Source organism: Phoca vitulina, unplaced genomic scaffold (genome assembly GCF_004348235.1).
Source record: "Phoca vitulina isolate PV1807 unplaced genomic scaffold, GSC_HSeal_1.0 scaffold78, whole genome shotgun sequence".
Taxonomy (NCBI): domain Eukaryota; kingdom Metazoa; phylum Chordata; class Mammalia; order Carnivora; family Phocidae; genus Phoca; species Phoca vitulina.
The window spans coordinates 475658-499554 of NW_022589781.1; the positions used below are offsets into that span (position 1 = coordinate 475658).

At 45.6% G+C, this 23897-nt stretch overlaps 1 protein-coding gene across 1 annotated transcript in view; it reads left to right on the top strand.

Moving 5' to 3' along the window:
* ACBD3 (acyl-CoA binding domain containing 3) overlaps positions 1-12021 on the top strand; it is a 38987-nt gene extending 26966 nt beyond the window's left edge. Inside the window, exons 6-8 of the mRNA XM_032393926.1 lie at positions 1898-2084; positions 4053-4337; positions 7688-12021. Coding sequence (XP_032249817.1) covers positions 1898-2084; positions 4053-4337; positions 7688-7899 — 684 coding nt within the window. The 3' untranslated portion in view covers positions 7900-12021. The remainder of the gene's footprint in view (positions 1-1897; positions 2085-4052; positions 4338-7687) is intronic.
* The last annotated feature ends 11876 nt before the right edge of the window (positions 12022-23897 follow it).

A 23897-nucleotide genomic window follows, 5' to 3' on the forward strand; every position in this document is an offset into this window, starting at 1 on the left:
CTGGGCCTGCTGATCATCCACAGAAATGCTTTTCTAGCTGTCCTGTCACGCAGTGAATGTTCTGAGTGTGCCGACTTGTTTTGGTTGTATGCACTTTTTCGGGAAGCTGGTACTCTTTCTAGAAAACTCATGTGGGAATGACTGAGAATCTAGGCCTTGAAAGGAGGTATTTTAAAATCTTACATGTATTACCAGCCTGTGTTAACCACAGAAGAAAGCGTTGCTATTCATGGAAGTACTTGGATTGTAGATGATATGTTGAATTTGTGTACAGGTATGTAGAAATATGTCATTATCCCTAAACCGTGAGATTATAAAGGCTTTTTTCCTATGTTTTCTTTGTTTCATTATTTTATTTTTTACTTTTGTAAACGTAAGCTCAGTTATGACTTCATGTTTTAATGTAGAGTTACTTAAATGCCCAAATGTTTATCAACAGTAAAATGGATAAATTTTGTATCTTCACAATGGAATATCATAGCAGTGCAGACAAACAAAATACAATTACTTTATAACCTTATGGATGAACCTTGCAAAAATAATGTCGAGTAAAAGAAGCCAGACACAAAAAAGAACATTTATTATACAATTCCGTTTATATAATGTCGAAAAACGGGCAAAGCAGATATGTAGTGTTTTAAGTCAGCTTAGTTGTTACCCTTGCAGCACGGGTCGGGGAGTGTGTCAAAAGGAGAATTCTGGATGCAGATAATGTCTTGACCTGGTGTTGCTTACGTGGGTATGTTTGTTTTATGAAGAATGATCAGGTTGTACATTTGTTTATGATTTGTACATGTTTCTCTCTATATAATTCAAAGTTTTCCCAAAAGTTGCTTAAGTAACAACACTTAGGTATATCTAATAATACTAATATCCGTCTTGATAGAAGAGGGGAATGTCCCCAAATAGTTGTCCTTTGTGTTTAAGATGTTTTTACTCTTCCATTTTGACTTGGGACATTTTGATTCCATTTTTATGAAGGTACATATTTTAATAACAGTGATGAATTGTCATTAAGAAAGTCTTTTGGCCTCAAGCTCCATTTTGTAAGCCTGTTTAATTCTTAGGTTGATATTTTTTATAACATGATTAACAGTTTTCAGTTCAATTGTGATGTTTTTCTGTGTATAGTTTATGGTGAAGATTTCATTTATTAATTATTTTTGTCCATATTAGAGTAATCGCCCATATTTGATTGATTACTTTGGGGCCCCATATCGGATTTTACTAATTACAGCTTTTGCCTTCGTGATTTTTCCTCTGTGATCATTTATTACTACCAAGTTTAATTTTCTTGATTCAGATTTTATGTATCTGAATTTTATCAAGATTTTCTTCTGTCGGTTTTAAGAACAAATGTTACTGTGTTCAGTTTTTGCGTATAATTGTCTTTGGGGTTGATTATTTCTATCTACTTTAATTTTTCCTGGTTAGTTTTTCTAATGATCTTTAGGTCACAAAAACGTGACCCAGGTTTTTGTCCATGATAATTTTTCAGCATTTTTAGCTGTTGGCTCGGTATTATCCTACTAATACTCATCATAGATAAGATAAAACTGATAAAAGTCTATTACTAATTTTTTTTTAAAGATTTTATTTATTTGACAGAGCAAGAGAGCGCACAGCAGGGGGAGGGACAGGCAGAGGGAGAGGGAGAAGCAGAGTCCCCGCCGAGCAAGGAGCCCGACGTGGGGCTCGATCCCAGGACCCTGGGATCATGACCTGAGCCGAAGGCAGACGCTTCACTGACTGAGCCCCCCCAGGCACCCCTATCAGTAATTTCTTGAAGCACAGTGCTTTAGTAGGACAAAAACACGGGGTCAGAGTGCATTCCAGGGTAAGTGTGCCATCCTTAGCCGTCCTGGTCAGTGTGTCTTCACTGTTTCTCCACTTGTAGGCAGCCTTACAGAAACAGCAGGAAGTAGCAGTCGCGGGGGCTTCTCTGCCTGCGTCATCAAAAGTGAACGCAGCGGCACCGGGCGATAGGATGTCAGTCAACGGACAGGCCAAAACTCACACTGACAACCCAGAGAAAGAACTTGAACCAGAAGCTGCGGAAGAAGCCGTGGAGAATGGACCCAAAGGTATGGTTTGGCATGTGTGTGTCCATCCAGATGTCATAACTGAGATTCATGGAAAGCAAGGCAGGAGTCAGGCTCACTGGCTTTGGAGAGCAATCACATATTTGTGAGAGTTGAATGCTTTTGTACCCTTTTGAGTCTGAATCCGATGCCTCTGGTGACCCTTAGAATAGGCAGAGAAGAGCACATCAGAGGATTTTTGGGCACTTTGGGTGTGTATTGGTTATCTGTTGCTGTGTGACAAATCGTACCCAGATTTAGCAGCTTCCAGTAACAGCCGTTTACTGTCTCACACAGCGGGTGAGATTACTGGGGTTTTGGGAAGCAGCTTAGCTGAGCGGTGGTGGTTCTGGTCCCATGGGGTTTTGGTCACAATGCTGGCTGGGACTGGAGTCGGGTGGATGCTCCACGGGCACCAGAGGCTCTGCTTCCATGGTGCTTCCCTCCATGACTGGCAAGCTGGGGCTGGCTGTTGGCAGGAGGCCACAGTTCCTTGCCCTGCGAAGCCTGTCCTTCGGCCTGAGCGTCCTGGACGCAGTGGTTGGCTTCCTCCAGAGCACGTGATCCGAGGGGACAAGGCAGAAGTGGCAGTGTCTTTCACACTCTAACTTTGGAAGTCCTGCATCAGCACTTGCACAGTATTCTGTTGGCCACACGTACCAACCCTGGTATGTTGTGGCCGGTGACCTCCCAAGTGCGTGAATACCCAGACGTGAGGATCACGGGGTCAGGGGCATCTTGGAGGCTGCCTACCAAATATTGCAGTATTTTTTGAGACTAAAGTACCAGAAGATAACTTAGCATTTTCAAAGGTCTAGCTTTTTACGGGCAGCTCATTCGTTCCTTCAGCAACTGACTGAAGATTTTCTGAGCGTAGGGGGACAATGTGAGGGAGAAGGACACACAAGATGTAAACCGTAGCCAAGTAAGGGCTCTGGTGGGGAGAGAGGCACTGTGTAGGTCGAGAGTGTGTGATGTGGGGACTGTGACTGAGTGGCAGAGGTCAGCAGGGCTTCCTGGGGAAGAGAAGCCTGAGCCGAGAAAGCCGAAGCAAGACTAGACACTAAGGTGGGCTGAGTGGTGGTGTGGTTCGTAGGGAAGTTGGTTTCAGACATCTGCCTTGTCTTTTTAGAGTAAGTAACTGAAAACAGCTTTGGATAAGACCTTGAAAATTCCATGGTTTAACCTCTCTTCCCTTTTATCCTTATAAGAGTTTATCAGTATTTTTTTTTTAAAGTAATCTCCACACCCAATGTGGGGGCTGGAACCCATGACCCCAAGGTCAAGAGTTGCAGGCTCCGCTGGCTAAGCCAGCCAGGTGCCCCAGGTCTCCCAGTATTTTCAAATGAATCTTTTGTTAAAGGTTCTGCGACTGCGTCTGAAGAACCTGCTGAGTGGTCTGGTGCACATAGACGCTGCTCAGCAAGAAGACTTTCCCCCTTTCTGTTCGGTCCCTAGCGGTGCCATCCTGTCCAAGTGTTTCTGTTTCTGTGAGCTCCTTTAGAATAGCCCCTGGAACTTTGGGATCCTCAGAGGTCAAGGGTTTTATTTTTTTTGACAGAGAGACTGAAGTCAAAGCCTAGCTTTCTTTGTCCAGATCCAAAAGTGAGTTTATTCCTAAGTCCAGACACTCTTCGTTATTAGGTTTCCCTGGCTCCAGCTAGGAGGTTTCCAAGGTCAGTCTCAAATCCCCATACGTGATCAGAGTGTAGAGAAAAATCTCTTTTAAGATTGTGGATTGCGTGTGTTCCTTGAAGTGGTGTGGTGACCTTTGATGCCTGGTGACTTTGGTAAATGCTGCAGTTCGGGGGGACACTTGGCTGGGGAGCCCGGACATTCCTCTGAGTCCCTGACCCTCAGGGAGACCAGATGGCACGTGGCGCCTCACTGCAGCCGGGCAGGGGTCCCGTGCGAGTTGGCCGCCTGCAGGTGAAGGCTCATCCTCTTCAGCATAATTCCTGTTGCCTTTAGAATCTCTTCCAGTGATAGCAGCTCCGTCCATGTGGACCCGACCCCAGATCAAAGACTTTAAAGAGAAGATTCGGCAGGATGCAGACTCCGTGATTACAGTGGGCCGAGGAGAAGTGGTCACTGTTCGAGTCCCCACCCATGAAGAAGGATCATACCTCTTTTGGGAATTTGCTACAGACAATTATGACATTGGCTTTGGGGTGTACTTTGAATGGACAGACTCTCCGAACACTGCCGTCAGCGTGCATGTCAGCGAGTCCAGTGATGACGACGAGGAGGAGGAAGGTAGAGCCATGGGTCCGTACTGACGAGTGCTGGGGTGTGTGTTGGCAAGAAGGGCCTGGTTCCTGTGTCAGCCACCCTTATCCTGATTAACTCTTTCTGGACAGGGATTCATCTCTTCAGAAGTGGGACCTCAGCTGGAAAGGCTGAGAGACAGGCCAGCCTCTCAGAAGGGCCTGGGGTCCGAACATGCCATTGTTTCAGTGCGCGGCGGGTCTGTCTGGCAGTGTATTACGTGTTATGTCACTGCTTTCTCAGTACTGTTTTACTTCCAGCACTTTGTGTTGGAAAGCCAAATATGCAAGATCATTTTGAAAAATTTTAAAAGAGCAAGCAAGAAATTCTGCCAACTCTGGAGTTTATTTAAATTTATAGTTCTGATATTAGCTTTTTAGGTCGTTACTCTTTTTTTTTTTTTTTTAGTGTAAATACAGAAACTCATACCAGAACGTCGTACCTAAAAAAAAAAAAGTCAGCTGTTCTTCCCCATTTTACACAAGTATAATTTTTTATTTTCTCCCAAGTGGACAAAATGGAGTGTTTCCAAGAACAGTTTAAACTCTCTCAGTCTAGGAAGTAGGCTATAAAATGTATGCATATTAATGGAGAAGATGGTCTCCTTAATTTTGTTTTGCAGAAAAGGTAGAGCTCAGGGCTTTGGTACGTACCTAGTGAGCACTCGAGTTCCTGGGTCGGCTTGGCCGAGGCTCATGTGGAAGGAGTGCCCTGGCCGTGGGAGTGAAGAGGCAGCCTCTTGGTTCTTGGAACTAGTAACCTTTGGGGTGACTTGCAGACCAGCTGCTCGTGCTTGAAGACGGTTGGTAGCGTTTCGCAGAGATCACGTTGGGATACACTGAAAGAGGTAGCTGTCGGAGGTTTGTGGAGGAAGGCTAGAAGTTCAGGCAGCTGTGGAGGCTCGCAGTTGGATCCGGGCACCACACGTGCCGCACACCAGGCCCCCTGGGGCCACGTATGGCAACACACACGTGGGCCCGTGTCGTTGAGGGGCTGCTTTGTGTCCCGTGGCCTTTATCTCTGAGGACCGGAGCCTGGTGAAGCATCGCCCACAGATACTGCTGACTGAACTGGAAGGGAAAACACAGGAGTGAGGAAAGAGCAAGCAGAGACAAGAGAGACCCCTGAGCAGGTGCCCCGACCCCCATGGCAGGTGCCCCCGAGCAATGTCAGGGCCGGGACTGGCCTCTCTGATGTGCCACAGGGACTCATGAAAATCAGACTGTTTGCACATGTCTGGGAAGGGAGGTTTGTGGTGCAGACCGTTGTACTTCGAAAGAGCTTTGTGGCTAGTGTAGAAGTCTGCTAAGAAGCAGGTCGAGATGATCTGTTTCTCCTGGCTTGCCTGCTGGAGAGTCTCCAAAGGGAGGTTGTCCTAGTGTGAGCACTCCGCTGAGGGTCATTTTTGGCTACTGATGTTGGGTGGGGCGCCGGTAAACATGGCCGGGGTCCAGTGCCTCTCTGGAGGCGAGAGCCACGCACACCCTTGATCTTTGCGTTTGTGTGTGACATCCCTCAGGTGGAAATGGACTTACCTGTCCTCGGGCTAGTCCTAATCATAAAATCATTTCCATCTGAAACTAAGTCATTAATACCCCTGTGTGAACCGAAACAACAGTGAGGATTTATTGCTCCCAAGAGTTGTTTGCGAAGAGTGAGCATAACTCTCCTTTTTGAAGATTTAGCTCACAGACTGCATGTGTCCCCATGGCTTCTTATGAAGGCCACTGTGCCATCTCGTCTTGTCCCCATAGTGCATTTTATGGGGGTCCTTTTATCTTGGATTAAGATGGAAGAGCAGTCCAGTCTTTTTGTTGCTTTGGGGTTTTTTTTTTTCCTCCATTTGGTCTTGGAAGCTACAGGAATTTGTTCTCTCTGAAGTGTGGCTGATAACTCCGATTCTGTGCTCTGATTCTTCCCGTCTTTATTGCTGCCAGGTCCCAGGTCTTTGCTTAACTTGATGAAAGGTGCATTGCTCATCTGTCTCAGTAACCTTTAGTTTTACAGGTTTTGAACAAAATCTGGATCTTGAATTACTGGACCAGTAATCTGTTTCATGGATATCCTTATAGGCAATAGTTTGCATTTTGAATGGCTCTGTATTTCTCATTTGCAAATGAAAGATATTTAAGTATTGCTATGATGAAGCAAATCTGATTTGGGCCTATTTATCAGAATGTCATTTGCTTTTTTTTTTTTTAAGTAAACTTTTTTATTTTAGAATAATTTTAGATTTATAGGAAAGTTGCAAAGACAGTACAAAGAGTTCCTGTGTACTCCACACCCAGTTCCCCCTTGTGTTAACACCCATTTGTACTGCAGTACGTTCAGCATCAGTGACGAACCGATGTAGATACATTATGATTCGCTGAAGTCCGTATGTATTCACATTTCCTTAGTTTTCATCTAATTTCCAGGATCCCATCCAGGATGCCACATTTTAGTTATCCTGTCTCCTTCAGCTCCTCTAGACCATGAGAGTTTCTCAGACTTGCCTTGTTTAAATTCCTGTTAGTGGCCACTGACCGTCACCGTGCAGTTAACCAATGTTGCCAAAATTCACTCTGCCATGTTATGGACCCGAAAGTCTTTTATCTTTTGCACTGCATATTTCTCTGACCTGTTTGCCTGAGGTTGTTTATATTTAATATGTGAAACTGAGATTTTAAGCTGGATCATAATTTTCTCACTCCTGTAGGTTTCCAGAGGGTTTTTTCCCTAACCTCCTATCATTACAGTTCAGAAACTATTAACTGGGACAAACCTAGAATCAGAGCTCACTTTTTGCCACTGGGATCATCCCTGGGTTGACACAGGCCTATAGCGAAAGGAATGGATTTTCAGAGTGTCTCTGAATACCTACCTCTCTGCTGTGGTTTCCTCATTTTACTCTCAAAGCTAAGATGTACAGAACATGATAGTCCTCAGAAGCTCGATTTCCCCTTCCTAAAACAGAGAGAACTTTCATATTGTTGAGGAAGAGGACAGGAGCATCGTTTTCCTCGGTGCTGATCAGACGAGCGAGGTTCCGCCTGCCAGGAGGAGTGAGGAATCGAGTGGGTGTCCCCAGGGAAGAGTGGGCTCCAAAGTGGGAGCGGTGGTCCAGGGAGAGCGAGATGCTGGCTGCTTCCACCCCCAGCTAGCAGCTGCTCAGAGACAGGAACGAACAAATGAACGAAAGACGAAGCCAGGACGTGCTCACGGGCGTGTACATGGTAGACTGGCTTCAGAGAATTCCTGATGATCCGTTTCTCAGAGGAAGGATGGGGTTGCAGTGCTTGATGCAAATGTGGTTTTCCTGGATCTGTTCACTGACGTGTCTCCATTCTGTCTCACAGAAAACGTCAGTAGTGAAGAGAAAGCCAGAAAGCACGCCGCCAAGCCTCTGCTGGACGAGATTGTGCCTGTGTACCGGCGGGACTGTCACGAAGAAGTGTATGCCGGCAGCCACCAATACCCAGGGAGAGGGGTCTACCTCCTCAAGTTCGACAACTCCTACTCTTTGTGGAGGTCAAAGTCAGTCTACTACAGAGTCTATTATACTAGATAAAGATGTTGTTACAGAGTCTGGAGTCTAGGGTTGGGCAGAAGACAGCATTTAGTTTGGAATTTCTTTTGACTTTTGTGGAGCATTGCAGTCAGTGTTTACCCTCTTGGATTTTGGTCTGATGGCTGGTGAACTCTTGTTGGACTCGGGGTTCCCTTGAGACCCTTTAGCATTAATACTCTGGGGCTCGGGGGCTTCCTCAGAGCCCTCCAGCCCTTGGGTGCTGACCACCAGAGTCACTAATGGATGCTGAAGTTACAGGAGCTACGTGTTAAATCTTTAAGGTCTCCAAAATAAAACCTCCCCACGTTGACCCCACCTGGCCGATGGTGAGTCCGTTGCTGCCTGCTCCATGTGTCTTACGAGAGCCCGTAGTTACCGTGACCGCTGATGGGACATCCTCATGTCAGTAGTCTCCGTGAGGTGCAGCTGACTTTGATGAAGGTCATCATTTTTAAAGCTTAAAAACTGAAGACCTCACAGATGATCATAGACAGATTGCCTCAATTCGATTTTGTTCTGAACAACCCAGATTGTTTTTGCTTTGAGTGCAGCTGTTCAGTTCAGAGTTGTATGACAGAGAATTATTTTCTGAGATAATCTTAAGAATGTTCAGAGCTGATTGATAATTGAACTATCAAGACACCTAGAACACCTCAGACATCCGTCTTAGCAAGCATCTGCTTAGTCTTTTGCTCTTCCTCTGGTCCTCACTCTGCCGGTAACAAAGCAGAACTAACTCCTTTTTGTCTCGATCGGGCTTTTATAGAGCACCTCAAATTGAAACTGTTTTCTACACAAGCAGATAGGTAGGGGTTTTATAAACTCGAATTGGCACCTACTGAATTAAAATATATAAAATCACTCAAATATAATTCGGTGTGTGGGGAGTAACATTGCAGTCAGTGGGAATGACTGCCAGAGACAGTCCGTTTTCTCTTCGTGTGTTAATACTTAGGCACAGACCCTACACAGTTCCGTTTGGAGTTGCTTGCTAGAGAGGATTGGAGATGCAAATGCCCATGCTTAAGTTTTTTTATTGCTTTAATCTGTATTATGTCTTCATAGATGGGAAGAGGTACATTTTTGTTTTCCTTACTGAAAACAAATATGGATTAATTGCCTCATGTTTGTGTAAGTGATCGACTAGTGTAGAGATTCTTGTTTTCAGAAGGGAGGGGTGGTATAGCTAGAAAGCAACAAAGACGGCAATACACACGTAATGTTACTATATGTTGTTACTGAAATACTTAGATTTTTACAATTTCAAATCATAAATCACTTCTCGTAGGAGGGTCTCCATTGATTAGCTGCGTTATATACAGTTCACTACACGAGGGGCTGTTGGTTTTTGTGCTGCATTTCTGTTTTTTAATACCTGGTTTTGTACATACCTAACTCTTTTCTCTTTTGGTTACTCGGAAACTGGATTATTTTCTCCTAAGCAGTGCTTAATTTGTGTTTTTTAATTTTGATTCACTAGTTCCAGCTCAGAGGTGTCCACACTGTTCTGTCTAGAACACTTTGAGGCTCTCCATCAGCTCTCATGTATATATGGTAGAGAAACCATGGGGTTAGGCACTTCTTGGCTTTTTTTTTTTTTTTTTTAATGAGAAAATACTGTATTTAAAATGTAAAATAAACTTTTAAAAAGCAGGCACTAATATATATTTCTCCCAGCCTTTGATTACAGATTTGTCCTTGCACATGTTAAGGTAAATTATCTTCTAAAAGTATCATTGTTCTCGGAAGCAGTGTATGTCACTTTACACAGCAGTGGTTCCTGTCATATGTGCTCATGTCAGAACATTTTTTGGTTTTAAACTTTTTTATTGCCTTTGGCTGTTGATTAGTACAGTACAAGTGCGATTTCAAAAAGATCTTGAAAATAATATATTTAATCAATTAAAATGTTTATCTGTAATCCGTTGACGTTTCATTACTACAGTTACTCTCTGAAGCGTTAGTTCTGCACTTCCTCATTTTGGAAGGACGAGAAGAAGTGGCCCAAAAGACCTTTTCTGTTTTAAAAAGTTGAAAACCAACAAGACTATTTCTGACTGATCGGTTTTTGCTGTGAATTGCCCCAGAGAGTTAGGAAAGATTTTAAAGTGTTCAGACTTCTTGGTGGAAAGGAAAGCACTGGCTTTTCTTATTGAAGGGGACTTAGAAGATTATTCCCCACACAACCATGTGCTGCGTAGCGTGTTCCTTGAAGTTCACAGGGACCCCCTGCTCTAAATTTTCCACAGTCTGGCACCTGCGAAGCAGTAAGCAGGGGAGTGCCCCCATCAGGATAATGTGGAGTGCCAGAAACTATTCCAAAAATGACCCCCACCCCCGAAATGCAGGCTGACTTGGACCTCAAATTTCGTTTGCTTGTGTGAGATTTGGAGAGACAGAAGGAGTTGGTCATCTTGGGGTTTTATTGCCGTGTTGGGGTACCGTGAACACTTACGGAGAGCTGTTGGTGTGTGAGTACATCTCGGAAGCTGTGCATCCAAGTCCTGACCATCTGCCTTATGGAAGAGGAGAAGCAACCAGTTCAAAATCATAAGTGATGGCTAAGAATGCATTGGGGGCTCGGAGTGCAACAGTCTGCAACCAAAACCGTCTTTGTGTCGTCTTTCCCCAGCTGAGCTGAGCTCAGCACTTCCGTCAGCCACCTAAAAATGTGCGCATGTGATCTCCTTGGGGGAGAACCAGTCTGAACTTTATTTCCATATGTGTATTAATCAGACTTGGACTTTTATCTCACATACTTGCAGCTTTTTAAGATGAGTTGATTACTGTCCTTCCAACACCCTTCTTTGGAATTTATTACGTGGTCCTTATTTCAGGTGCTTATTATTTTGCTTGATTTATTTTGTAATGAAAGAAGCATTAGCTCCATTTTTATTAGCTGTTATGCCACTTTTAATAAGTTGTGATTTGATTAGGATACTTAAGTACCAGGAAACGAAGTGGCCGACTTTTCCAGAACTGACCTTGGCGTTTGGCCTCGGGCCATCAAACATGGGGGAGCAGTAAAAATTGGAGCAGTCAATTCCTTTCTTGTAGTTTTAACAAAGTCTTGAGCGTGATTGCTCCGTTCAGCCCGGCCCTGAACTGCTCACTTGACTCGCGAGTCTATGGAAAGAGCCAGTCCAAATGTGATTACATGCGCTGATTTTTTTCACCTTTCTTTAATGTCCTATTTGTACAATTCTGACAGTTTTTACCCTTTACCAAAATCATGAACTTAAATATCTCCAGTTGAAGGGGACATAACTTTTTTGTGTGTGTGGCAGAATAGAGAGATGTAAACATGCTTCTCATAAGGTCTGCATTTTGTAACTTTTAATTCCGGTCTGTGTTCATGGAGAATTTTCCCTTTTACTAAGTAGAGGTCTACTCTGTTCTTTTAATCTGCTGGGTTTCTTCCATAGAGTGGTTCTTTGGCCATTTTTCTGTTAATTGAACATTTTAGGTTCCTTGTGGTTTTTTTATTCTAAGTGCTGTGCCAGTGAACGCTCTCTTACGTATCTTCCTGCACGTCTGCATGAGTTTTTCAAGGGTAGATACCAAGAAGTGGAATTGTTGGCTCACGCGGTCTGTGCAATTTTTTTTTTTAATAGACCTGCCACGTTGTCCTCCAGAGTGGCTGACCTAATTTCCCTTCCAGCTCCATAGTGTTGCAGAATACTGCTTTTTCCCCTGTCAACACTCCATATTGCCAGACTGAAGTCTTGGTCAGTCTGATGGGTGAAAAATGAAATTTCATCTTCATATGTGTTTCTCTGATAACTAGTAAGATTAAGCATCTATTTTTATTAGCCAGTTGTATTTCCTCTCCTATAAATTGCCTGTTTGTGTTCCTCTACCCATCTTTCAATTAGATAATTTTTATATTGATTTATTAGCATTAAAAATATAGCTTGTATACTGATCATTCATTATATATATCTTATTATATAATTTCTGCCAGTTTATTGCTATTCTGTTTTGTTTATGGCGTTAGGCCTATTTATATGTGTCTGTGTTTGGTCATAGATGTTATAATCTGTATTGTCAGTTTCATTCATTTTTTTTCTTTTATGACTTCCATATATATGTATATACATATACACACATATATGTGCATATATATATCTGCTTCTGAATTCTGTTCCATTTATCTGACCACTTATGTGCTAATACATATTTTTATACAAGGCAAATCTCCCCGTTTTTGGATACTTTCTCTTACCTATTTTTGAACCTCTGTTCTGTATGAACATTTAATCATTAGCCTGTCATATTTCATGAAAAGTCTTAATGGGATTTACATTCGAGTATTGCATTATTTTCTAGGTTGATTGAGAGAGCTTACATTGCCTTTATAAAAGAGTGGTAGTGGGGCACCTGGGTGGCTCAGTCAGCTAAGCATCTGCCTTTGGCTTGTGTCGGGATCCCGGGATCCTGGGATCGAGCCCCACGTTGGGCTCCCTGCTCAGTGAGGAGTCTGCTTCTTCCTCTCCCACCTTCCCCGCTCATGCTCATTCTCTCACTCTTTCTCTCTCAAATAAAATCTAAAAAAAAAAAAAAAGATGGGTAGTTCCATGCTCTTAAATGGTATCCAGTAGCAGAGATGGAAGGCACAACCTTAAGCTGTTGTCCCTGGCATTATTAGTTAGGATGCCAACTAATCTGGGACAACAGAGATTCAAAAATAAAGTGGCATGGGTATCGAGCCCCGCATCGGGCTCCCTGCTCTGCGGGAGGCCTGCTTCTCCCTCTCCCACTCCCCCTGCTTGTGTTCCCTCTTTTGCTGTGTCTCTCTCTGTCAAATAAATAAAATCTTTAAAAATATATATATAATTAAATTAAAAAAAATAAAGTGGCTCAAGTAAGATAGTTCAAGCTTATGAACAGGCCAAAGGAGGCAGGTGGTACAGGACGGGTCGGTTTCAGGACTTCGTGAAGTGATCAAGAGCCCCAAGTTTCTTTAATTTTGCTTCTCTACCATCCTAGGGGATGGGATTGTTTCATATGCATTGGTTAGAAGCAGGCTTGCCAGGATCACATCCCCAGTTCAGTGAGGGAGGTGGGAGTGGAGGGGCAGGGATACATGCCCCATTTTAAAGGGAGAACCCTTATTTCTGTTCCGTCAGCAAGCACTTAGTCCCACGGCCCCCTCCAGCGGCAGTGTCTGCTGGGCAGTCACGTGCCCAGCCACAACTCAGAGAGGGGCGTATCTACTATGAAACAGACATGGCTCCCAGTGCACGGTTAGACTACATTTGTCGGCTGAGTTTTGAAATCCGTAGCTTTCATTGATCTTCTCCCCATTACAGGAGTCCTCATTTACTGTGGAAAATTTAGACAGTATACAGAGATGGAAAAGCGTGAAACTAAAATGATAAACTTCCCATGAAGAATAGTTATCATTTGGGAAATTCCTTCCTGTGTTCTTTTCCTAATCTTCACTTCTAGAATTCTAGCATACAAAAAGGTATAGAGCGTAGTATGAGTACACGTACCCACCACCCACACTGGTCACATTGGTCATTGTTTTTGTCTCGTGCTCATCGGATCTTGTTGAAGTAATAAAACAGGAATGAGAGAGTTTGAGCCCTGTGTATCTTTTCCTGATGACATTTGGCTCTTTCTTCCTCCCAAAGATAATCATTACCCTGATTTTGAGGTTTATCATTCCATAATAATGTGCATTGCCAGAAAAAGGAGATAATAGTGTTTTGCAGAATGCTTTTGAATTTTATATGAAATCCAAGGAAATAGGTAGACATTTATACATTCTCCCTTACCTAATACACTATGGCTTTCTTCACTTAGAAACTTATTTTGGTAATCTTCCTATATCAATACATAGGAGCTTCACTTGGATTTGTTTTTCATTGTGTTAGGTGAAAATCATGTACAGTTAACCATTTTAAAGTGTACAGTTCGGCACGCCTGGGTGGCTCAGTCAGTTAAGCGTCTGCCTTCAGCTCAGGTCATGATCCCAGGGTCCTGGGATTGAGCCCCACATCAGGCTCCCTGCTCAGTGGGGAGTCTCCTTCTCCCTCTGCCTGCCTTTCTCTCAAATAAATAAATAAAATCTTAAAAAAAATAAATCTCTGATATATATATATAATTTTTTGAGAGGGGGGAGGGGCAGAAGGAAAGGAAGAGAGAGAATCTTAAGCAGACTCCACGCTGAATGGGGCTCGATCTCACGACCCTGAGATCACGTCCTGAGCCAAAACCAAGAGTCGGACACTTAACCGACTGAGCCACCCAGGTGCCCCGATACTTTTTATTGCTGTCACAGATTATCTTTTTAAGTATCATCAGATTTGTATTGAGGTTTACTGAGATTTAAATTATATACAGTAAAAACGCACCTTTTTATTTACGCTGTTAGATGTCACAGTGCCAGCATGTTTTGCCTTGTCCCATTAGAGTCAGTCCCCTTTCCCCGCCTCCTGGCGGCCACTGATCTGATTCTGACCCTACAGATTGAGCCTTTGCCCAACCGTCACGTAAGTGTGACCACAGAGCACAGAGCTTCTTGCGTCTGGCTCTTTTTCACTTAGCATGATGTTTTTGAGAGCCACCCATGTTGTTGATATATCAGAGTCCCGTTTCGTTGCTGGAAAGTAGCCCATTGCCTGGAAGTGCCGTACTTTGTTTATCCATTCACCTGTTGATGTGTGAGTTTTTCCAGTTTGGGGTAATTAGTAATAAAGCTGCTGTAAACCTTCCTGTATCTGTGTGGACATAGGTCCTCATTTCTTGTGGGTTAATATCTAGGAGTCAGTTTGCTAAGTTGTAAGTATATGTTTAGTTGGGGTGTGTGTGTGTGTGTGTGTGTGTGTGTGTGTGTGTGGTGTGTGTGTGTGTGTGTGGTGTGTGTGTGTGTGTGTGTGTGTGTGTGTGGTGTGTGTGTGTGTGTGTAAACAGCCAAACTGGTTTTCAAAGTAGCTGTGCCATTTTTAAGTTCCCACTAGCACTGTTCGGGAGCTCTCATTGCTTCATATCCTCACTAGCATTTTGTATGTCAGTTTTTTGTTGTTTTTTAAGATTTTATTTGACAGAGCACAAGCACGGGCAGAGGGAGAGAGAGAAGCAGACTCCCCACTGAGCAGGGAGCCTGATGCGGGACTCAATCCCAGGACTCTGGGATCATGTCCTGAGCCCAAGGCAGACGCTTAACGACTGAGCCACCCAGGTGCCCCTGTATGTCAGTTTTTCAAATTTTAGCCATTTAATAGGTGGTGTCTTATCGAGGTTGTAATTTGCAGCTTCCTAATGACCGAGGTGCTGAGCGTGTGTTCACGAGCTTACTTGCCGCCCATCTGTTATTTGCTGAAGTATCACGTTTGTGTCTCTTGCCTTTTTTTTTTTTAAAGATTGTATTCATTTGACAGAGAATGAGACAGCAAGAGAGGGAACACAAGCAGGGAGAGGGGCAGAGGGAGAAGCAGGCCTCCCACGGAGCAGGGAGCCCAATGTGGGGCTACATCCCCGGACCCTGGGATTAGGACCTGAGCCGAAGGCAGACGCTTAACGACTGAGCCCACCCAGGCGCCCCATCTCTTGCCCTTTTTGACTGCACTGTTTTCTCATTATTTACTGGTGTGAGTTCCTTACATTTCGGGATACAAGCCCTTTATCAGGAGTGTGTTTTACAAGAATATTTTCCCTTCTTTTGGCTTGCCTTTTCATTTTCCTAACAGTGCCTTTTGATGAGAAGACATTTTAACTTAATGAAGTTCAGTTATCAACTTTTTTCTTTTATGATTTGTAGTTTCTGTGTCCTGAGAAGTCTTGGCCTAACTCGAGGTTTTCTGCTGTTTGTTTTCTAGAAATTTTATAGTTTAGGTTTTACATTTTAGCTTTATTATCCGTTTTAAGTTTATTTTTGTATGTGTTGTGAAGTAACAATAAAAGTCTGTTGTTTTGGGGCGCCTAGGTGGCTCAGTTGGTTAAGCAACTGCCTTTGGCTCGGGTCATGATCCCAGAGTCCTGGGATCGAGTCCCACACCAGGCTCCCTGCTCAGTGGGGAGTCTGCTTCTCCCTCCCTCTGACCCTACCCCCTCTTGTGCTCGCTTGCTCTCAAATGAAGAAATAAAATCTTAAAAAAAAAAAAAAAGTCTGTTGTTTTCTATGCAGACATGAATGTCTACATATTCTACCACCATTTATTTAAAAGACAATCTTTCCTCTTTCGAATTACCTTGGCACCTTTGTCAAAAATTAGTTGATCTTAGGGGCGCCTGGCGGGCTCAGTCGGTGGAGCATACGACTCCTGACCTTGGGGTCGTGAGTTTGAGCCCCACGTTGGGGGTAGAGTTTACTTTTACAATGAATGAATGAGTGAATGGATGGATCATTATATGGAGAACTGGGGAGAATTGACATCTTAACAATATTGGGTCTTGGTGTATATCCATTTATTTAAGTCTGACTTTCTCAGCTGTGTTTTGTAGCTTACACTGTGCAAATCTTCTATGCATTTTGTTAGATTTATTTCTAGGTATATGATGGTTTTTGATAATATCATAAATGGTACTGTTTTCTTCTGTAATTTCACTTGCCAAATGTTCAGTTGACTTAGTTTGTATGGAACGTGTACTTGTCAGATTTTTTACTTCTCACTTTTTTAGATTATTTAAGACTTTCTATACAGAAGATGATGTCCTCCACAAAGGTAGTTCTTTCTTTCCAGTCTGTATGCCTTCCTAATTCTTTTTCTTGCCTGTTAACACTGAGTAGGACCTCCAGTACAATGTTTAAAAAGAGTGGGAAGAGCAGACATCCTTTCTTCATTACATCTTACAGGGAAGACATTTAGTCTTTAACCATTAAGGATGATGATAGCCGTAGGTTTTCCTTTATCAGGTTGAGGAAGTTCCCATCTTCTCTTAGTTTGCTGAGAGTTTTTGTTATATGTTGAATATTGCCAAATGCTTTTTCAGCATCTGTGGAGATGAGATCATGTGACTTTTCTCTTTTGGCCTGTTGATATGGTGAATTACACTGATTGCTTTTCAGATGTTGAACCAACTTTGCATTTCTGGAATAAGGCCCACTTGGTAATGATCCTTCTTCTATATCCCCGGATTCAATTTGCTAATACCTTGTTAAGGAATTTTATGCCTGTGTTCATGAAGGATATTGATATGTAGTTTTGTTTTCTGGTAATGTCTTGGTCTGGTTTTGGGATCAGTAATTGAAGGCTTCATAAAATGAATTGGGAAGTATAACCTCTTATATTTGCTGAAACAGTTATTATTTCTTATTTAAATGTTGGTAGAAATTTCCAGAGAAGCTATCTAGGCCTGTAATTTTCTTTTTTTCTGTAATTTTTCTTTTTTTTTTTTTTTTTTTTACTTTTTTCCTTTTTTTTTTTATTTTTTTATATATATATATATATATATAATATTATATTATATTCAGGTTCTCTCTTTCTTCCTTTTTTTTTTTTTTTTTAAGTAGGCTAGCGTGGGGCTTCAGCTCACAACCCCGAGATCAAGAGTCACATGCTCTACAGACTGAGCCGGCCCGGCGCCCCTGTTTCTTCTTGAGTGAGCTTTGTAGTTTGTTCCTTTCAAGGAGTTTTTCCATTTCATCAAGCTATCATTTATTTGCATAAATTTCATCATAATATTTTATATTATTAATGTCTGAGGATCTGTAGTGTGGTCTCCTCTTTCATTCCCACAGGTAATTTGTGTCTTCCCTCTCTCTTTTGATCTGATTGGCTAGAGAAATATCAATTTATTGATATTTTCAAAGACTCAGCTGTTGGTTTCATTGATTTTTTTTTCTATTGTTTCTATATTTTAAGTTGAATTGATTCTACTTATTGCTTCATTCTTTTTGTTTGTTTTGGGTTTAATTGCTCCCTTTCCCCCCAGTTTCTTTTTTTTTTTTAAAGATTTTATTTATGTGAGAGAGAGTGAGTGAACGAGAGAGAGAGAGAGAGAAGGAGCAGGGAGAAGGGCAGAGGCAGAGGGAGAAGCAGCCTCCCTGCTGAGCAGGGAGCCCAACCAGGGATTCGATCTCGGAACTCCAGGATCATGACCTGAGCTGAAGGCAGACGCTTAACTAACTGAGGTACCCAGGCACCCCTCCCCCAATTTCTGAAGGTAGAAACTTAGGTTATTATTATTATTATTTTTTAAGATTTCATCTATCTACTTGTCAGAGAGAGGGAGAGCGGCAGGCAGAGGGAGAAGCAGACTCCCCGCAGAGCAGGGAGCCCGATGCAGGACTCGATCCTAGGACCCTGGGATCATGACCTGAGCTGAAGGCAGACACTTAACCAACTGAGCCACCCAGGTGTCCCAAAACTTAGGTTATTAATTAGAGATCTTTCTTTGTCTAATCTAATAATTAAAAGCTATAAATTTCCCTTTAAACTCTGTTTTAGCTGCATCCCATAAGTTTGGTATATTGGGTTTTTTACCTTTCACTTAAAATATTTTCTAATTTTGAGCACCTGGGTGGCTCAGTCAGTTAAGCATCTGTGTTCAGCTCAGGTCATGATCCCAGGGCCCTGGGATGGAGCCCCACATTGAGCTCCCTGCTGTATCATATGAACCATGTTTAAGTGTCCAGTTTCAGTGGTGTTAAGGACATTCACACTGTTGTGCCCCCACCCCCGCCGTCCGTCTCCAGAACTCTTTCATCTTCCCAAACTCTGTCCCCCTAAACAGTAACTCCTCTGTCCCTTTCCCCTGCCTCTGATAACCGGAATGGAAGAATGGACGCACAAAATACGGTTCGTCCACACACAATGGAATAGTCTTCAGCCTTAGAAAGGAAGGATGGCCTGCTTTCTATTGCCATGACTTGGACCAGTCTCGGTCCTGCATATAAATGGAGTCATACAATATTTGTCTTTTTGTTCCTGGCTTTTCTCAGTTAACATAATGTCTTCAAGATCCATCCGTGTTGTAGCAGGCGTCAGAGTCTCCTTCCCATCGAAGGCTGGAGACTACTACGTTGTGTGTGTGCACACCACATTCTGTGTGTCCATTCTTCCAGTGTTGGATATTTGGGCTGTGCCCACCTCTTGGCTACTGTGAATAGTGCTGCTGTGAACGGGGGTGTGCAGCTCTCTCTTCTTGAGACCCTACTTTCAAATCTTTGGGGCATATACCCACCAGTGGGACTGCTAGATCACGTGGTACTTCTAATTTTTAGTTTTCTATAAATTGCCATACCACTCACTTCCCCCGTGGCTGCAGCAGTGTACATTTCTACCAGGAAAACACAGGGGTTCCGTTTTGGGGCACCTGGGTGGCTCAGATGAGCATCCGACTCTTGATTTTGGCTTAGGTCATGATCTCAGGGTGGTGAGATCGAGCCCCGCGTCGGGCTCCATGCATGGAACCTGCTTAAGATTCTCTCTCTCGGGGCGCCTGGCTGGCTCAGTTGGTTAAGCGGCTGCCTTCGGCTCAGCTCATGATCTCACGGTCCTGGGATCAAGTCCCACACCGGGATCTGCACTCAGCAGGGAGCCTGCTTCTCCCTCTCCCTCTGCTGCTCCCCCTGCTCGTTCGCTCTCTTGCTCACTCGCTCTCTCAAATACATAAATAAAATCTTAAAAAAAAAATTCCCTCTCCCTCTGCCCTTCCCCTCCTGCTCTCTTTAAAAAAAAAAAGTTCCAGTTTCTCTGTAACACCTGTTATATATATACGTGTGTGTGTGTGTGTGTGTAAAACAGCCGTTCTAGTGGGTGGGAAGCGGATCTCATAGTTGTGATTTGCATGTCCCTAACTGATGAGTGCTGTTGAGCATCTTTTACATTTTTTTTTTAAGATTTTATTTGTTTATTTGACAGAGAGAGACACAGCGAGAGAGAGAACACAAGCAGGGGGAGTGGGAGAGGGAGAAGCAGGCTTCCTGCTGAGCAGGGAGCCCGATGCGGGGCTCAATCCCAGGACCCTGGGACCATGACCTGAGCCAAAGGCAGACGCTTCACCAACTGAGCCACCCCGGCACCCCGAGCATCTTTTAGATTTTATTCTTTATTATTATTTATAGAAACCTCTATTCACATCCTTTGCCCATTTTTAAATTGGGTTGTTCGTGTTGTTGTTGAGTTGTAGAGGTTCTTTATATATTCTGGATCTCCATGCCTTACCAGATGGATGATCAGTAAATGTTTTCTCCGGTTCTGTGGGTTGGACAGGTTCATTTTTGGAAGGCTGTTGCTTTTTTACTAAACAGCACGAGCCCATTTGCTAAACCTTTTAAACAGTAGGTGCAGAGGCTGCAGAGTGGATGACACTCTGCCTCCACCCACTGGACTTGGGGGCTCTGTGGAGAATAAGCTTCAGGGTCACGGTCTGGTGGGCACAGCTGTGTCCCAGCGAGTGGTTGGTCGTACTTGGAGGTGAGCGTTCAGTGAGCATTTCCTTTGTTGTCTTGAAGAGCTTTATTTGACTACTCTTCCAGGGGCTTCTGCTTTTTCTTTTAAAGCTCCTTTCCTCGGCAGGTGTGAGGAGACCGAGGGGTTCAGCCTGTATTGTCCCCACAGTGAACGTGGGGCTCAGAGCTCAGCCTGCTCCACAGGAGGCAGCCAGCAACTGCCTGGAGCCTCCGCTGATTGTGTCTGGGGGCAGATGCCGTCCCTAGAAGCCTCTCCTGCCGAGCCGGCCGGGAGAATGGTACAGATCTCTCCGGGAGCACATTCCTCTAGCTCATGCAGATAATTAAATCCCTTAAAGGATTAAAAGTCCTGTGGCAAACACTTGATGTCCCATTTATTAGTATTCTCTGAGTCCTGTTCCTGCCTGAGGGGTTGAATACTTCCGTAGTCTTGGGGAAATCTGTATATTACACTATGGAGTACACAGACGGGCGGGCCAGTCCTGGGGGATTGCGTAAGACCACAGTGAGGACTTTTGTTTCTTCTGGCCCAGAGGTGGTGTAGCGGAATCTCTGGACTACTTTCTGGCTTCATGTACGAGTTGCTAGTGTCTGAACGGGCTGCCTGTCTCTTTCCTGTTTCTCTGTCTCCCCGGGACACCCTGCCTGCCTGCCCCCCAGGCCGATGGTGCACCTTCCACCAGCTGTGAGGCTGACAAGACAGGAGACTGCTCTGGGCTGGACTTGGGTTTCTTAGCTGGGAAATGGGCAGGTGGGACCAGATGGCTGATCTCGGAGATGTTTGGGACAGCCATTCTTCTGTCCTGGGTGCTGGTTCACCCCATCAGCAGCATCCCGGGTGTGATCTGAAGCCGGCACCCAGACACAGTGGACAGGGGAGGGATGGAGGAAAGAGGCAGGCCACTCTAGATGGGTTGAACAAGCACAGGAAGCAGACCTATGAGGCTTGTCTTAGGGGCTGCGAGTTGGTGGATCCCCGTGCCCGTCGGCCCACCCGCCACATCCTCACCGTTCATAGAGCCTCAGCTCAGGTTCAGTCACATACCCCCTCCCTCCTGATGGTCCCAGCACCTCATCACTGTCTCAAGGTCGTCCTGGGGGCAGCTTCTGGGCGAGGTAACCGGAACCCACATTCCAGGGACAGGGGAGGGGGTGAGGAGCCTCCACGTGCTGGAGTCCAGCTGCTGGTCAGCCAGCGGTCACATCCTCATGATGGGCGGTACTTTCCTGCACAGAGCAGTCCTTGTTCCTTCTGGTACCCCTCCTACAAAGCCAGAAACCACCCCAAGTTCTAGAGAGACATTTAAAGGAAGAACAAGTGGCTGGAGGACACTCCAGACTTGTTACAGTCCCTGGAGGGTGAGTAGCCACATGCCCAGCGATGCTCGCTGTATCCGCCCCCTGCCAGGGTCAGTCACCAGCCAGAGCCCCTGGGGCTGTTCCAGGGCTCACAGACTCAGAGAACTTCCTCGGGCTCGAAGCCTCAGCTGAGAAACTGCTGCGTCCAGTTCCACCCTCTTTCAACACCACCACACCTCCCTAAAAGCATACAATTTGCAGCAGAGCCCAAACTAGATTTGGAGCTACCCAGCTATTTTACCTGGAAACCGGTTTTTTAAATTCCCTGGTTTTCACAGTCATTTTGCAGGGCCTCGGTATGTGCGCTCCAGTGGGACTGTACTATTTTACCTGTAAATACAGGCCATGACCTTGTGTCTCCATGTTATGACTGCCACGCGGGGAGCGGGGGAGATTGCTGGCTTGCAGGAAGAGGGCTTGCAGTAGGAGGAGAAAAAACAAAAGCCTCCAGCCCGGAGCCTGTTTGTGCTGCTGGAGGGAAGCCCCTGTCCCTTGTCGGGTCCTGCGGCCTTGACCTTGGTGCCCCTGCATCAGCCATTCCTGGCCCCCATCCACAAGTGAGCGCACCTGCTACCAGCAAGTGAAAAGGCCCCGAGGCGTGCCCTGCACCTCCTCATCTCCGCTGACCTTGCTTCCCATCATCCTGTCCGGTTCCACCCCTGTCCCCGCATCCTGTCCCCACGTCCTGTCCTCGTGTCCTGTTCCCCACCACTTCCCCTTCAGCAGGTAAGCAGACTTGAGGTTCATCCTAAGAGGAAGAAAGTTCGCATCCCTTGAGCCCGGCCCCCGTTGCGCTCTTGCCCCATCTCCTTCCCACTGCACATGGGGAGGAAGTCCTGGCCTCTTCTGTCTCAACACGAGGCTGGCTTCTACCCCCACCGAACGAAGGTCACCAACAATCTGCTTAAAGCTAGTGATCTCTTTGTGCCCCAGCTGCTTCACAATATTTGACCCTGTTTATTTAGTTCCTTCTTGAAAATCTTTGCTGGCTTCCAGCGTCCTCCCGATTTCCTGCTGCAGCTCTGGGCGCACTCCCACCCCTTCCTGGGCCCCCGGTCCCTCCACCTGTCTCCTAAAGGCCCATGTGCCTAGGGGTCTGGCTGCAGGGGAGGCTGGTTCCTGGGCTTCCTCTTTTGTAATCCAGGAAACGGGAGCCCCCGCATGACTTGCTTAGCTGGGACAGCAAGGTTCTGTGTGTAAAACCCCTTTTGCAATCAGTAAGTGGGAAACCAGTTTGGCAGTTTCAAGAATCTGGGGGAGGGGGATGCTCCTGGTTTGGTCTTTGGACCCTGTGGTTAGGCTGTTTCCAGGCACCCTCTGGAAACCTGTAAGCCGGATTTGGACACGTGGGTGGGCCTTTTTCTCAGCTTTCACCCTGTTCTCAAAGGGCTCGGACCCAAGAAGTGAGTTTGTGGCCAGTGGAGCTCGGAGCTGCGGAGGAGAGCGGGGGGTGAGGTCAGGGGGACGGCAGGGGCACAGCCGGGAGGGCTTCGCAGGCTGGTAAGGGTGTGGATTGCAGCTAGGTGACGCCGGCCGCATGGTGAGAGGGTGCTGGCGCAGAGTACTGTGAGAAGGTTTCTCTGTTCCGTCGGGAGTGGAGAGGTGGGGCCGGAGGTGGGGGTGCGGCTGCCGCTCACGTGGACGGACTCTGGAGCCGGAGCTGAGGGGACAGCAGCTGCTCTCTGGCAGTCTGCAGAGGCTGGCCGGGCTAGTCACCCCGAGGGACCCCCGCCTGGTGTGGTGGGCTCTGAGCCGTGTTACAGGTCCTCGGGGTCCTCTGCTGGGGACCACGGAGGGAGGCCCTTGACGCCGGGGCAGGTTGGGGGCCACAGGGAGGGGGAGGGAAGTCTCCTGCGGACACTGGGGGGAGAGGGGTGCGTGGTACATGGCACCACCGGGACACCTGCTGGATTCACCCATGGAGTCCCACTGGTGTCCGACCCAGTATGTCCCACGCCTCCCCAAATCTGCCCTCCCCAAATGCCTCCGGTCCGTGAGTGGCGGTGTCTTCAGATTCTCACCTCATCTGTCCCCGAACCCCAGTGATACCCACCCGGCAGGTGTCACCCACGCCAGCCCCCCCACCAAGCCCCCGCAGGGCCACCCGCACTCCATGCCTGGCCCCTCCTCTGCGGCGCAGGCAGAGAGCTTGCAAAAGCAGGTCTCCTAGTCCCTCCGTCCCTGCACGCTGAAAACCCTGTGGATCCGCAGAGGGTTCTAGATAGACACCAGACCGTTAGAGCAGGGCTGGTTACTGCACTCACCCACACGGGGC